Raw genomic sequence first — 17,587 nt, forward strand, 5'->3', positions numbered from 1 at the left:
TCAATTTATGGTCGGCCTGAATTTGCGATTTAAAAAATTTCGATCTAAAAACTGACATTTTTAAAATGTGCGATTTGAAAACATGATTTTTAAAAACGCAGTTAAACATCTGGCAAAAATCATAATTCAGCCTTTAAAATCGTTGTTTAGTCTTTAATATTGTACGTTTTCAAAACAGCACATCATCGCCTATGATTTGAAAATTTTGTTTTTTCAAATCATAATTTAAAAAAAAAACAAAATTTTAAATGATTTATTTTCTGTAATATAATTTAAAATCGTATTTTTTGTCTACAAAATCGCAATGTCAAATACACCATTAGTCTAGTATTAGAATTCGAGAATTTGGCTTTAAAAACGGAGCATATATTTAGGCTGCATCTGGATTTGATGATTTAAAGTCAATGGATTTTAAAGGACAATTGATAGTATAAATTATAGGGGTAATAACCTTTTTCTCCCATCAACTACCAGTCATTGTCAACATGCCCCCATGAACTGACACATCGACCAAAAAAGAGCATCCAACTACCAACTTTATACACTTTGCCTCCTTCCGTCTGTTTAATTCGTAAAAAAACATAAATGCCCTCAACTTTTTTAAACATATTAATTTTAATATTTTTTTTATTAATTACTGTTGGAGGGGATTTTGGTCTTTAAACCAAAATTAACGCCCAAAAATGGAATATTCCGTCCAAATTAACGGAATTCCTTGACGGAATGGGACAAAGTGTGTAAAGTTGGTAGTTGGATGCTCTCTTTTGGTAGAGATGTCAGTTCATGGAGGCATGTTGACAATGGCTGGTAGTTGATGTGGGGAAAAGGTAATTATCCCAAAATTATATGATATGAATTTTAACAGAAAAATTAAGAAATTTACTTTTAATATTCTATTCAAATCATTTAAAACCATAAATTGAAAAATTTAAAAAAAAAATTTATCTTTAAATAATGAGTAATTCTACAAGAAAGACGGTCCTCTTTGTATCATCTTAAATGTCACGTGGCTTTTAAAATTATTATCTATCAAAATTCAATAATAAACATCTCAAATTTAATGGTAATTTTAAAAATAAGATGACATTTAGTATGACATAAAGAAAATTCTAAATGAATTGTAACCGTTTTTATTAAGTTTGAATGTGAAAGAGGTATTCAAGAATCCACATTGATTGAGTGTATGTTTGGTATACATACGTACACATGTTGAATCCCTCTACCTATTAATTTAAAGTTTTTAATAGTCGCCTTTTAATATCATATTAAATTAATCTATCTTAATTTTAAACTTTGACTCTATTCTATGAAAGTCAATTGAATAAGTTCTTTTTTTTTTTTTTTTTTTTTCATCGGCTCAAAATTTAGTAATTTGTCATGATAAATATTTTCTCAAACTTATCAAAGTATAATATTGTATCCTTTCATCATTTTCCAAATATTTTAATGTATCCAAACTTTAAATTTCACATTTTATTAAACTTATCTTGTTTAGTATTCAAGATGAATTATAAAAATACGTTTATTTATTTATTTATTTATTTTTATTCAGAAAGGGATGCTTGCCAATTGCCATCTTCAAAAGAAAATTGCAACAAAATTCTGATGTGTTTAGGAATTTTTTAAAAAACTTTGCTAGACTCATTCCTCCACCCGACTAAAATATATATATAGTAAGTTGATTTATGAATCACAATTCAGAAGTGCTAGAAGATGGTAATGATGTAATTTTATTTTATTTTAAGAAAAAAAAATTAGAATTTAACATTTAACAAGTAAATACCTTCTAAAAATGATGTGAACTTATATGAAAACCCAATACATGAAGCACAACTTTCGGTTAAAGATGAAAAAAAATTAAGAGATCGTTTAGGTGTGCGATTGTTTTATTATATTTTACTTTTTTTTACTATATTTAAAATTACAAATACTGATAAAATTTGTTTTTTAAAATTATGTTTGAATGGTTTAGAAAACCTTAAACAAAATTGAAAAAAGTTGAATCAAAATTTGAGTAAAATTTTAATTTAAAAAATTCACCCAAATAAATTTTTCAAAAATAATAAAATATAATAAAAAAATTGGTTACCCAAAGGTCCCAAACACGCCATAAGGAACTTCACTTAATCCTCAAAATTTTCATCACTTTTGCAATTATTTTTCTTAAATTTTAAAAAGCCTCAATTTGGTATATTCATCTTCCAATTTCATCACTCTGTTAGAATTTTCGGTTAAATCATAATAGTTGGATGTAAAAATTTTTAAAATACCATTATTTTTTTTTTAGGGAAAAAAGATAGCAATCATTTAAGCGTTGATCAGTATTTGACGGAATTTACAAAAATACCAACGTCCTAATCTTTGAAAAAAAATGAATTTTTTTTAAATGAGTATTTTGAGAATTTTGACAAGATTTAACGGAAAATCCTAACGGACATGTGAAATTAAAAAAAAAAATTGAAATATTAATATACCAAATTGAGTGTTTTTAAAGTTTGAGAAATAATTACAAAAATATGAACAATTCAGGAGTTTAAGTGAATTTTTTTTTTTTAAAAAAAAATATATATATATATATATATATATATATATATATATATATATATATAGTCGATTTATTATCTTAGTATTATTATTACTTTTTTTCTTATCCCAATGTCCAATAATTCAGGCAGGGTGGAATCATGGCGTAACGCGCCAAGCGCATCGTGCATGGCAATCCCCAAAATCGAAGCTTGTTGGGATACGTACTATTTGTCTCCGTCTCTCTGGGTAACTTGCTGCGTAGGTACCACCACACTCACAAATCACAATCACATTTCACAGAATTCAACGTCACCTTTTTCCTCGAAACGTTTTTTTTTTTTTTTTTTTTCTCCTTTTTCTTTCCCATTTTCCCTCCTTCTTCTCCAGAGCACTTCCAATGATGATGTTTTTCTATTTTGTCGTTTCCTATCGGATGCTTTAACGTTGTGGGTCACGTGGCCTCCTCAGTTGGTCAAACGTGTGCCTAGTTATCAGCTGTCCAGAGGACCATAGACTAACGTTGGTGCTATCCAATCAGGTTGTGGCTAATGTTGTGAAGAAGATTTGGCTCATTTGAACTTGAAGATCCTCTCTTATTATGGATGTCCAATGGTTGAGAGCACCTCTGTTCGGTGTACCAGAGAGCACGGGAAGTTTCCTCAAACATGCCAGCTCCTCGAGTTGTCAAGTGTAGCCATGTAGGGGTCCCCTTTCCTTTATATTTAGAGTAATGCTACACATCATCCCCTTATCCTCCTTTTATCCTCCCAAAATTGATGTGGCTTTTAAAATTACCGTTGGATTTATGATAGATTACCATTGAATTTTGATCCAATGGTGATTTTAAGAGCCACATCAATTTTGAGAGGATAAAAGAAGGACAAGAGGATGATGTGTAGCATTACTCATTTATTTAGGATCATTTTCCTCCATCATATCTTAAATCAGAAAATGAAAAACAAAATTCTTATTATCCAGTTAATTAGAAATGGATTTTCAATGGTTGTTACGCACTTTTTGGTTTTTTACTTTAAAGAAGCATTTTATCCATTTCTTCTTTTTTATGGGATAAATGTATTTTTTGGTTTTAACAAATAATTATATGAGTTTTGAAAAATAATTAATCACTCTTTAGAGTTTAACAAAAAAAAAAATTGGTTTTTACCGTTAAAAAAATTGACAGAATCTATTAATTTGTTACATCAACGCCAATAATAGTGTAACATGTGTCACTTATAAATAAAAAATAATTAAGAAAATAAGGGAGAAAAGAAGTCATATCTGATTAGCTATTTTCATTACCATTCAGTCCCACAATTTAATGGTAGATTTAGAACTTGATTGTATATAGATGTGTAGGGATATATGTGTATTATTAACAAAACTTTTTTCTCTTTTTCTTTTTCTTTTTTTTTTCAAAAAAAAGGGCCAACTCTCTTTCATTCTCTTTTGAGACTTTCTTATTTTTGACGTTGTACTCGACTACTACTCATATTATCACCCCTTTTCCTACAACTCCATATCCTTGTGAATAATAGTTTTTGTACAATTTTCGTACAATTTTTATACAACTTTTTTTAAGATCAAACATTTGATATTTAAGACCCACATGTAAAGAAATAAATCTAATAATTGATCATTAAAAAATTACGAATATTCAGTAGGAAAAAATTACCAGATTTCTATTTGGAATGGAATAAAAAATCAAATGGTTCAAAAGTTTCTTAAAAGTAAAATAATCTACATGATTACTTATACTAATATGGTGAATAATATTATATAATTCGTAAAAAAATGAATAGTATTTCAAAATATTATTTTTATTTTTTAGTCAAAGTAAGTGTCGAATCTCCTTTTTACTCAATTATTTATGATATAAGAGATACAAAATCTATTAGACAGTAAAAATTGTCAGAAATATTCATTATTATTTATTAAAAAAAATATGATGCCACATCATCCGATACGTTAAGAGAAAAATTAAATAATACTTAATATCACGTGTAGCGCACGTGTCTTGTACTAGGGGACAAGAAAGCCAGCAAAAGAAGTGTAAATCCCTCTTACCATATATATTATTATTAAGGAACATTGCAGTCGAAGAAATCAGAGCCACACGGCAGAGAGCATACGATCCACGTGGCTTACATGCGGTGGAGTATGATATTTGGTTGACACCTAAGGAAGAAGTCAGAGGGATAGACGATCAGATGATGATCGTGTTGTGCGGGGGGGTCCACGAGATGATTGAGACCACTCGTTGCGTGCCATGTGCAGTGGAGTGACCACCATCGATGTACAGTATCTACTGGAAAAACCGTAGGGGAAGATGGTGAGGATGTTTGTGATTTCAATGTGATATATTTCCCCGACAAAGAATAACATCATATGTGTTTGTTGGAGTAATTATGGCAAACAAATTTACAATTGCTTTCAGCCTAGAGACTCACTTGTGTGTGTTCATTGCTAAAAGCGTAAGGCGTAAATAAATGTCATTTATCATCTTTTATTATTTTTACAAATTTCGTTAAATCCTAACCGACCCTTAAATTTTTACAATTTTTTTTCTTATTTTAAAAATTTTAATACTCATCTGTTAATATTTAACAAAAAATTCTAACGGATGGTAGAAATTGAAAAAAAAATATATGTAAGATTAATAAATTAAATTGACATTTTATAAAGTTTAAAGATATAGTTACAAAATTATTAAAAGATCATGGGTATTAAGTGAAGTTTTTTCCTAACATTAATAACATATTAAAAATTATTAGATTAATGGTTATAATAAGATTAATTTTGACGTACTAATCAATATATATTAAGGAAAAAAAAAACCAAGTGTTACGACGGCCTATGGGTGATTTTTCTCACTATTAATATGAACATCAAATGTTTCTAAGAGGTAGCTCAATTGAATGGGAACCGCGTTTTATGAAGCGGAGATCACTAGTTCGAATCCCCACTCCTCCTCTTGTGTGGACATGTAAAAAAAAAAAATAATACGAACATCAGATAGAAAAGAACAAGATGTGGGAATGCTACCGAAAATTCTATTGGTAGCAGCCCATTTCACAAGTTGATGTACGCTCTCTCTCTTTCTTTCTTTTTTCATTTTTTTAATAAATTTATAATACATTTAGTATTCAATCAGAGAGATAGAGTTTCTAACAAAACAATTTCACAAATATAATCAAAAATTTCTTCCATCTAAACCTAATTTATGATATGTTTAACGGCAGCCTTAGCTAACCCATGCACCGCATTATTCACGATTCAACTAATTAATAAGATGAATCTACCAATTAAAAAACGAGTCCCCTTCAATAAACGAGTCTATCCTTCACATTCTGCTAGGGATGGAGAATGTGCTTCACCGACATTTCCATCTGCCAAAGCATACTTCTTTGGGGGCCTTCAAAATCTTATGGTAATATCAATTAGTGGGATCAATTTGGCTGAACATTTGGCCTTGAATAGGTTGTTTCTCAGATACCAATTGATTTCCAATAATGAAGAAAAGACACGAAAGAAAAACCTAAAAATAAAAGAACAAGTAAATGAGAGAATTCATCAACTCTAGTCAAGGAATTAAGGGGAAGGAACCAAAATGGACATCATTATCTTTGGTAGTGACATAATAACCCAATATTCGTCTCCTTTTTCCACTGTATCATCACAATTATGGAGCTACTCTTCCAATGATTCAATTACAAAATTGCCCTAGAATTATTGCCCATAATCTCATTGCACAAATATGCCTTTACTTAATTAACAATTAGTCTGGTGGATTATGGTTGGCGTTTATGCTTGATAAGCTATCACTTTTTGTAAGACAATTCAAGGTACTGTTAGCTCGGTGGTGAAACTGAAATACCCTGATAAAAAAAATCACTGATGCTGATTGATTATGTGCAGTGTTCTTTGATTGTGATAAATTGAGCATCTTTCTTCAAGTTTATCAACAAATTTTTCTACACAAAAAACGACAATGATAATCTCACATATACCAGTCACCACTCACCAGACATCGATAGAGGCTACACTCTGCCATGGCTTTAGATTCATCCAAGGTATTGTTGGCTCGGTTGTGAAACTGAGATACCATGATTAAAAAAAAAAACCTATTGATGCCGATTGATTATGTGCAGTGTTCTTAGATTGTGATAAAATGAGCATCTTTCTCCAAGTTTATCAGCAAATTTTTCTACACAAAAAAATGACAATGATAATCTCACATACCAGTCACCAACTCACCAGACAATGATAGAGGTTGCAATTTGCCATGGCTTTAGATTCATCTAATGTACTGTTGGCTCGGTGGCGAATCTGAGATATCCTGATAAAAAAAAAAAAAACCTATTGATGCCGATTGATTATGTGCGGTGTTCTTAGATTGTGATAAAAAGAGCATCTTTCTCTAAGTTTATCAGCAAATTTTTCTACCCAAAAAACGACAATGATAATCTCACATACTAGTCACCAACTCACCAGGCAACGACAGAGGCTGCAATATGCCATGGCTTCAGATTCATCCAAACTGCTTAGGTTTAGGGTCCTTATCTTTTGGAGATTGTTTGAAAATTAATATTAACAAGTTCCCAATGTCTTTTTCTATAGGAAACTTGGTCGATGAAGATGTTACACCGTTATATACTATCAAATGAATGTGTACTTAGGCAATTAACTCTAGAGCAAGTAAAGCCAATTCAATGATTAAAGCTTGAAGAAAATGAAGATTTTAAGTAGTGAATTATTAAGTCTCTACATAGTTACATATGGATCAATGTATTATCTTTAAGAGGTGCAATAAATAATGAACAAGTCCCACGTATTAGCTTTGTAAAAACCTAAAAATAATAATTGATCCAATTTAAATACCCATAATATATAGGGATTATGATTCTCTCAAAATTATTTGTCTGAATTTGAGATAATTTAAATAAATAATTATAAAAAATAACTTATAAATAAATAACTTGAGAAAATGTTAATCCTAACGTACGGCCAGTTGGGTCTCTCTAGTAGTCCCGTTTGAGCAGCCCACTTTGGAGCTGTTCCTCTTCCTGAGGGGAAATAATTGATTTGTGACAGCAATCATCATAGTAATTATGACTAACCCAAAAAAAATAAAATAAAATAAAATTCTAATATGCTGCAAAAAATTTCCGCAGGGGTTTAAGGTGGTTTATGATTTGAAAAGAACAAAGGTTTGGGTATCAAATTTTTTATTAAAATATGAGTACTAAGATGACGTGCAGTTTATTTATTAAAAATGATCAAAATAATTAATAAAAAGAAATGCTACATGTACTAATAAATAAGTTTTACATTATTTTGGTACCTATTTTTTGGTAAAATATTTAGTACCTTTAACATTTCTCTTTCAACGGGATATCGTATTCTTGAAATTTTAAAGATTGAAGCTTAATTAATTTAGGTAATCACTAAATTTCTTTGGATCAAGTGTTGAAGCGGAAATAAGCAACTTAAGAGATTTCTTGTTATACAAAAGCACAAGTAGTCGGAAAGTAAACCGGAGAATAACCCACGATCACGAGCCACGACATAATGGGAGGTTAATTCCTAATTCTATCTTCCTTGATCTTCATTATTATCTATTGCTAATCAGATATCTGCTAGTGAGGCTCGGTACACTCACATCATTCCCCTTGAGTCGCTAAAATGGCAAGGGAAGCTCACGTCACGTTAGCCCAAGTTAACCTTAAGCCCATCCAAAGCCTTACGCACAAAGTACGGAAATCGTCTTCTCGACAACACGTGGCATCCAGTCACGTCTTAAGCTACGTCATTTTCCCAGCTTCGAGACTCAAGTGACGAAGGAATCAAAAAATATATGCTTCTCACGTGCTTTTTTAATACGCTAATAGCATGAATAAAAAAATATATGCTTACCACATGTTTAAATGACACATGCCAGTCTTATATGTGAGTTGCATGAAATTTCTTACAAACCAGTTTGTAAAAAATTTATATCCCGTTTTAAACTGGCCACTATAAAAAGGGTAAGCAACCAGGTAAAAACACAAGGAAAAATTCTCAGAAAAAAAAAAAATCAAAGATGCTAACTAACACATCACAACATCAGAGTGTCTTCGTTACTCTCAATTAATATGGCATAAAATCCTTTTTTTTTTGAAACTCCCATTTTTTTCTTGTCCTTCTCTTAACGGCCACACATTTTGCTGAAGAAAGGCTTCAAATAATCAGAAGAGAAGTAATGGCAAAGCATGAGAAAGAAAGGTAAGCCTGCTAGCATGAGCCTTATGAACGGTAAACATGTACAAGACTCTTTCTCAAATCTATTACCACTTACCTATACATAGCCGGATGGTTTTCATCATATCTGAAAACAAAGAGAGACTAAATTTTAAACGAAATAAATAAAAGAACAAAAAGAAGCCTAAACTATTATTGAGTGAAAGAAGAGAACAATCCACTCATTCCAACCCTCTCTTGCTTTTAATTTTCCCCATCTCTTGGTGTTTAATCTAAGTTTCGTCAGGCTGTAGCTCCCAGCTTCATTGGCAACGAGTTGTGTTGAAGATTTTATTGTCTCAATGATTGAATGGCATGTTCATCGGATACAGCAGTGCGGTTCGGAGATATTCATCCGTGATCGGAGTTCGGTTATAATCGCATCACATATTTGGAGGTCGATTCCCTTCTCAAATCACCCAAAACAAAGCATATCTGTTAATTTACTTCCCATGCTTTCTACCTGCAGTTCAAAAATCACACTTTAGCCAGAAATACTCCACAAAGCAAGACAAGAAAAGAAATAGGGTATACCTCTTTGAAACCATGATTTTCGCACTATCCGGCGGATTTGGCGCTCATGCTTCTCTAAAAGTTCATCAACTTTGTGTGATTGAGATAATAAGGGTCCGGAAAATTCAACAGTGTCCCCTTGATCCTGGTAGCCCGTCACAAGATTGATGTTAATCAACAAAAGAGATAAATAATGAATAGTTCTCACAATTAAGGGCATGCATAGATGTATTGGGAAATCAATGGATCCATTAAGATTTAAGTAAAAGTTGGAGGTACGTATAAATCTATCTTCTTGAATAGGACCTCCAGCTCAGACAAAGAAAACAAGACCATTTAACAAACTGACAAAACCACCAAAACTAATGTGTGGGTTCATTTTAAGGATTTCGTGATTCATTTCAGGTTTCCACTAAAAGCAGGCCAATGAGTTTTACATTACAATTGATACTTCTTTTCATTCTTTTTTTAACAAAAGTTAAAATAGAGAATGTGTTAAAACTGAAATCAACTCATACCACATCTGGTTCTAGGAGTTACAAGCTTACCAGATTGGTCTTTTAGCTGCCAATTCCTCTCCACCTTTAGATGTACAAGTTACATTTGGTTTTACAATACAACTGATGCTTCTTGTCATTTTCTTTTTTTATAAAAGAAGTTAAAATGGAGAATATGGTTTTGAAAGTTACAACGTACCAAATTGCTTCTATTTCAGCTGCCATTTCCTCTCTTTTACCAGATTGTTTCTTTTACATTACAAATGATACTTCTTTTTGTTTTTGAAAACAAAAGTAAAAATGGAAAATATATTTTGAAACTTACCAGAAAAGTAAAAGGAAAATATGTGTTGAAACTTAAATAAGTTCATGCCACTTGTTCTACAAGTTACAAACTTACCAGATTGCTTCTTTTAGTAGCCATTTCATCTCTTTGATACTGTGCCATCGATAGTTCCTGAGAGTGGTACTCATCAGAAGCATCAAATGAGTCTGGACGCTCAAACTTGCACCAATTATTCTGCATTGCAAGCTTCGCAACCTCATATGAATCACGGCCTCTTGAATTTGTGCGGACTCCGTATATAACATCCCTGCTTTCATGCCTTTTGGAGTCAAAATTGTTCCTTGAATGCAATGTGGTAGGTTCTACAACACTGAAAATGTGTCCTCTTGAAATAGACCTAGTGTGTGATCTTGTGGATGCCTCATCTTTCCTCCTTTTTGCCCATGCAAAACCACTTGATGTAGAAACCTGTAAGGCGCCTGGAAAAGGAATGTCGCCTTGAGATGCGTTCTTTACATGGGAAGCCTCTTCAGGTTTATCAGTTGATGGTTTTTGTGCCACCCCATCTATGGCAGAATTTACTTCTTTAAGAATATCTCCATGTTTACTATTAATCCTATGAGAATCTTGTGTTTGGTTTGCCATTTCCTGCACCATAAGGACAATTATATCAGTGAGAAGTACCTCCCCTTCAGAACTAGACCAGATATCTATATCTACATTCTACATGAGAGAGAGAGAGGGAGAGAGAGAGAGAGAGAGAGAGAGAGAGAGAGAGAGAGAGACCTCTGCTGGTGCCAGTTTACAGATTCCATGGGGTTTTCTTGCAGCCTTTCTTGTTATTTCAGATCCGCGAACTCTCCCACCAATCTTTTTCCTGTAATATTTAGCTAATGTTATTGTAGTTTTGGAGAGATGACATAACATAAGTACAGCATATGAAGCTGAAAATTGCAGAGAAAAAACAATTTAATGACAAAACTGAAATTTCTTTGCATAACTGTATATTTTCCAAACCCCAATCAAAGAAGGCAAAATCCATGCGGCAATTAAATGTCCTAGGGAAATGGAACAAGGCTTTTAAATGATTTCTATTTTTTCCTAAAACACCTTTTAGGATTTCAATAATTGAATTTATTTTTATTTCCTGTTGTTTACATCATACTAACCAAATGTGCATTCAAATTATATGTAAAGAAACAAAGGATTAACTCCATCTTCTCTGTCTTTTGGATAGGTAAAGAGCACTCAGTCGATCTTCATCGGACATTCATATACCATAAGCCATTACACCCCATACATTAATCAAGTCATTCCACATCAATTTTACATGCTGACTTTAATTACCACCTTCCCTTGTTACACTGGCCATAGTTGACAACTGAGCTCAAACAGCTCCTTTTTCATGACAGGACGTCCAGACGAGATATTTTTCTACTCTTTGTTTTTCAATACAAGCACGTAAGAGTTTCAACAACATAATGAAAATGAGAATCCTCACCTCTTTGCCTCCTCACGAACTTTTGCATCAATCTCTTTGCTAGGTGGATACATTGGCAAGCTTGACGGATCACATGCATAGGGCTTTGTTGTGAAATACTGAATATAGTATGGAAACAATATATCATTAGAAGGATCCTAAATGATGTAAACGAATGCTTAAGATGATTTTGGTATGCATGCTGCATTTATTTGGCTTTGCACCATGAAAGTGGGGCCAATATAGGAACAATAAAATACTTGATTAGAGAAAAAGAAAATATGGAATAGTCAAAACTTATTGTTGATGAACAAGAACTGCTAGTCAATATTGACTTGATGACTATATGATGAAGCTATGATAGATTTGATAGGGTGACTTAATTGCCATGCATGCCAAGTAAATCTGTACACTCTTTCCAACTAGCACATCAATAATTCAAATGAGACAAAATAATTACATTACTTTGCATAACTACCTCAGATGCAAGAGCAGAAGAGGCTGTCCCTCGCTTGTAGGGTTCTACGGAAAGAAGCGTTTCTAGCAGACTTATGGTGGTTTTTGGTAAATTTTTAAAAGTCTCCCGAAGACAACCATCATAAGGTTGCTGTGGTTTGAATAGAGTTGCATGAGGAAGTTTGCTTCTTTTCCAGTATTCATCAGGTGGGGATCCACAAAGCTTGAAAATTTTGTGTAATTGTTCAACCTGCAGAAGTAAAGCATACCTATAATAACTTAAATAGGAAACTTCAAAAGTAAAAACGTGTGAACAATCATAGTTTGTACAGCTTCATTTATACATATAACATAATTTTATCAGTCTACATATATATTTTCATATTGCCCCTTGGCTTTGACTCGGGTGGTGAAAGGGTGGTATGGTGCAGCAATGCACATCGGTCAAATCTCAAAAAAAAGGAAAAGAAAAAAAATACTTTTATACTATCTAAGTAGCCTGTATTCTGACATAATGTGGAAAAAGCTGTGTAATCATCCCCACTGTAGTCACCTTTTTATATGTTTTTATAATACATGACATTAAATTTTAATAAGTGCAGATAGCTTCCTAATGGGTGATAGTTGTAATGGTCATTGGAGAACAATGCCACCAAAACAAAGGCCTTTTTGAAAAATTGAATAATTCCCTAAAATTAACATTCTTTAATGACCTAATTATCCTCATTCTCAAGTATGTACATACCCATATACAGTCATTATTGGGGACCACTTCTAGGAAAAAGGATTAGATGTCATTATGGATATCTCTGCCTATTTTGGTTAGTTTATAGAGTGTTAAAAGGCTAATGGCATAGACAGGTTTAAACAGACATTCGCTCACCTAGGAGAATAGACCATATACATTGCTAGGAACAGATCCAAATGAACAACGGCACTCTCAAATGCCAACAGAAAAACAGGAAACTAGCAAACAAGCACTACAACAGCGGATGTGTCTAGTAGCATTCTCAAAAAGAATCTTCTAGTTAAGTTTATATAATAAGAAGTGCCCTCATAAGTATTAAAGTACATCTAACTTAAGTATCTTCATATATTAACCCCTAAAGAATTTCCTCAAAGACACGGGAACTATAAGACTATAGGGATGAGTTTTAAAAGATTTACTCCAAAAGTTCTTCAGTCGGTTTGGGTTGTCTTGAATTATGCCGAGAGGAGTAGTCGACTTATATACTTGTTGGTGGACTGCCGGCAACACTCAGAATGTTGATGTGTGGAAGATAGTACCTTCATTCTTTTTGTGGTGTCTTTGGAGAAAAATGAATGATAAAAGTTTTGAAGACCGCGAGATGACTTTGGAAGAGATTAAGTTTTAATTTTTCAATACCCTGTATCTTTGGACAGCTGCTTTTGTTTCTCATTTAGTGATTAGTTTTCAGGAGTTTCTTATTCTTTTGCTCATACTAGTTAGATAGCTTCTTTTGTATACTTTCTGTGTACCTGGGGGCGCCTTACGCTTTTATTGATATCTTGACTACTTACTAAAAAAAAAAAAAAAAGAAGAGATTTACTCCAAAGGTTAAACAAATTGCCTGATTCAAGTTACTATTCATTATTTTCATTTTCATTTTCATTTTCTCTGTCTTTTCTTTTTTTGTTCTATTTGTTTGTCAAAATGAAAAGAGATGCTTAAAAGCACCAGTTCCAATAATATTTCTAACTATTGGAAGACTTAACCCTTGAAGTTGTTCCCATCCACACCCTTGGATTTGTTTTCCTCTCTCTTCTTTAATCTTGCCCTATTTGTGATCGCCATATCTTGGAGAAAAATCAATAATCCCATTTCTGGTTCCAGTAATACAAGTCATTTCTATTGAAACTATTATTTTCTTAACGGTATCTTTACGGCTTTCATTAAACTACTTCATTGGTCAAAGGTTAAAAAACTAAGATTTCTAATAATGGAAAACAATGTACTAAGTAAGCTGGTTACCTCTGTTCTCCCTTGAAGGATAGGTTTTCCAAGGATTAGTTCTGCAAATACACAGCCAACACTCCAGAGATCCACAGATGCTCCATAGTCGGTCGATCCCAGCAGAAGCTCAGGAGGACGGTACCACAAAGTGACAACACGACTGGTTAGAGGTTGCCTATTCCCAGAACTATAGAAATTTGCCAATCCGAAATCAGCCACCTTCAAAATTCCTTCGTTATTTACCAAAAGGTTTGATCCTTTAATGTCCCGATGCATTACACCCCTCGAGTGACAGTGTTCAAGTCCAGATAACAACTGCTTCATGTAGCACTTAATCTGCAAAACAAAATCAACCTCATTTCTTTCAACATGCAAATATACAGATATTAAATTATTCCATTTATTTGTTCTGACACCATTTTTCTTACTCTGATTTCGCACAGCGTTAAAATGAAATCGTTTTTTTTCCATGCCATATATGTCAAATTCATTCCATCATTTTAGCAAATAAGCTAAACTAAAATACTCAAGCTTAACTACTTGACTCAATTTATATGTCAGAAGTGTTCAGTGCTACATACATGATATCTTCTCATATCCAAACACCTAATTAAAACTCAGTGGCAGTTTGGAGTTGAGGCAAACAAGGCAAACCTGTGATTCGCTGAACTTGATGTCTGGGCAAGATAAGAGTCCAGTAATATCATGTTCCATGTACTCGAATACGAGGTATATGCTACATGATAATCGGGAAGTAATTAAGCCCTCCAGTTTTATGATGTTTGGATGGTCAAGCCTGCGTAGAATCATAATCTCTCGAGCCATAAACCTAACACTCTCAGGCTCAAAATTATCAAACCGCACCTTCTTCAGAGCAACTATCCTCCCAGTTTCCATGTCACGTGCTCGGAACACACTGCTATACGTACCCTGTCCGATCTACTCAAAACAGTTGAAAATTGAGTACAGTCAATCACAAGATACAACATAACAAGCAGTAGACTATTGACACAAATTCATTTGAAACAGCAGCCAAAAAGAAAAAAAGAACTTGCTCATCATATCAACTAATTCTTCACTTTTGGAAAGTAATTCCATGACTTAAAAATAACTTTATCCCTACGGATGAAGAGCAAGAACCCAAGGTGCCTTATTCCCAAATATGAGATACTTTTTACAGAATAGTACGTCAAACAAGATTTTACTTGGTATGGTAAAGCCACAACAGAAGTACAGGTAAGTAGAACCATTATTCCAGAAAGCTTTGCAAAAACAGCAGGCAGTTAAACCAGCACAATAGTAGCATTAAAACCATTATATTTTGATAAGAAACAGAACATAGGTCCCATGATCAGCTCCAAAGAAGTTGGAAATTTGTGGGTTATTACGAATTGCTTCCCTTTGCATTGGCATTCACTTCAACTTTCAAACAAGTGAAAGATTCAATTTTTTTTCCTTATATATCCATAGATGACAAATTTGTTACTGAATTGAAAGGATCACAGACATGGGTCCCAAAATGTCAATATAAAAGGATCATACACCACATTGTAAAAATTGAATTTTTTTAAAGGAAACAAAAACAAAATGAGCATGTAAAACTAATATTAAATAAGAGAAACATGGTAAAATAAATAAATAAATAAATTTTCACATTTTCCTTGAAAAACCATTGCATAACGAAACAATCACACCCACAAATCCAATATCACTTATTTACATTGTAACCAAAAGATATTTAAATCAGAAAGAAACTAAACTTCGAGGATTATGGTCAATAATATTAAATTAACAATTTAATAACAATTTGTTCAAAAAATAAATAAATAAATTTTAATAACAAGACCAATATAAAAATATAGCAACCTTCTCTAGTTTTTCGAAGGCATCGGGTCGGAGAGGAACCCAGCCCTGAATGGCTTCGCCGGCGACGACGCTGAGCCAAGCCGGCCAGCCGGCGGCCACCTGCTCGCCCTCCACGTACTTGTTCAAATTCCCCAATCTGAAGCTGAACGAGGACTCGTTCCCGTTCGAACTCGCCCTTCCCGACTCGCCCAACTCGCTCCCCCCACTCAGCGCCGTCACCGACTCACCACCATGCTTCTTCTTGCCGCCCCTCTCCTTCTCGCTGGACCCGAGCCGGCTCCGACCCGAGTTCACAGACCCGACTCCGCTGTCCCTGAAGGCGCCCGAGTGGTCCAGTGCAGGCGTCACCGACACCGCTTGCTTGGAGCTCACGCAACCCATCGCCGCCCACTACCACTACCACCACCTCCACATAGTAACCCGAGCTTGGCACCGGAAAAAACACGAAGGTTGCACCGTTTGCAGGACAGTAATAGCGGATTGAAGCAAAATGGGGTCTAGCTTTTATACCACATAATACCAAACTCGATCGCTAACAAAAAAACATCAGTGCTTTTGGTTTTTGTCTTTTCACATTCTCAGTCTTGGAATGTTTTGGCTCTACTTTCTTCAGTTGCGCGACAATCGCGGGAGATGGCGGACAGTGGGTTTCTATGCGGCTTTTTCACACAACAGACTTTGGCGGAATCAACGGAGAGAAATAAACAACTTTTCTTGAGCAGTAGCCAGTTGAATTTGTTCACTGTTTGGGTTTTTTTTTTTGTTTCTTTTCTTTTTAATTCTGTGTTTTTGTTTGTATTGCTATACTTCAGTCTTCAAACTTACCGTGAGCTTTTCTTGTACTTTGAACGTCTGGAATGGACCAAAGCTCCACTTTCAAATTATTTATAATATGCACGTGAAAACTCACACGCATTTTCTACAAATTAAAGTTTTTATTAACATGATTAAATTAAAATATATTATTTTTAATTCAATTTGAAAACAGAACCTTGTCTCCTAAAAGTTCAAAACTACAAACATGTACTATTTAATATATTATATTAATTTAAGAAACTGACTTAAAATATATATATTTTGCCTAAACAAATTAACGGATCAACCGGGTCGACTTGAATTTTACACGATAATTCGTTTTTGCCAATTCTAATCTTAGCTCCGAAGTTAATTGATGTGATGAGAGCTAATTAATTAATTTAGTGTTTGAAATTTAGTGGGGGTGGAAGAGGATTGGGGTTTGGTTGGGTGAATGGGTGGTTGTTGACAAATGGGTGTCAATGGTTTTGGAAATTAAAATTTGTATTCAATTCAGAAATTTGAAAATCATATTTGCATTGACGTGGGGATAGGAATTGGGGGAAAGGGGAAAAAAGACCGCGGGGGGGGGGGGGGGGGGGGCCAAGTCTGAGGCGAGAGGCAATTTGATTGATTAAAGAAAGAAAAGAAAAAGTCATGACCCCCTTTCCCCTTTCTTCTTCTCTCTTTTCTTTTGTTAATTCCCAGTTATGACACTCGGCCATTACTTCAATGACTACCATGGCCCACAAATTGAGTTCATTAGGGTCCACCCGAAATAAATGGGGCAAGCATCTCTATGCTAAGTTGCTAACCCTCTTTTTCTTTTCTTTTATTTTGTTATTATTATTATTATTTTTATTTTTATTTTTTATGTTCATATGAATCATATGCTTGTGTTAATCCTTGTGTTG

At 33.6% G+C, this 17,587-nt stretch overlaps 1 protein-coding gene across 1 annotated transcript; it reads right to left on the reverse strand.

Moving 5' to 3' along the window:
* Positions 1–8,727: 8,727 nt before the first annotated feature.
* LOC133875090 (protein IMPAIRED IN BABA-INDUCED STERILITY 1-like) lies at positions 8,728–16,640 on the reverse strand. The gene is made up of 9 exons (XM_062313089.1): positions 15,879–16,640; positions 14,667–14,951; positions 14,031–14,348; positions 12,060–12,287; positions 11,603–11,700; positions 10,888–10,978; positions 10,216–10,749; positions 9,340–9,463; positions 8,728–9,268 (listed from the first exon to the last, which is right to left on the reverse strand). The coding sequence occupies exons 1-9, from the start codon at positions 16,257–16,259 to the stop codon at positions 9,249–9,251; spliced, it is 2,079 nt and encodes a 692-aa protein (XP_062169073.1). The 5' UTR covers positions 16,260–16,640; the 3' UTR covers positions 8,728–9,248.
* Between the last annotated feature and the right edge of the window lie 947 nt (positions 16,641–17,587).

Source organism: Alnus glutinosa, chromosome 8 (genome assembly GCF_958979055.1).
Source record: "Alnus glutinosa chromosome 8, dhAlnGlut1.1, whole genome shotgun sequence".
NCBI lineage: Eukaryota > Viridiplantae > Streptophyta > Magnoliopsida > Fagales > Betulaceae > Alnus > Alnus glutinosa.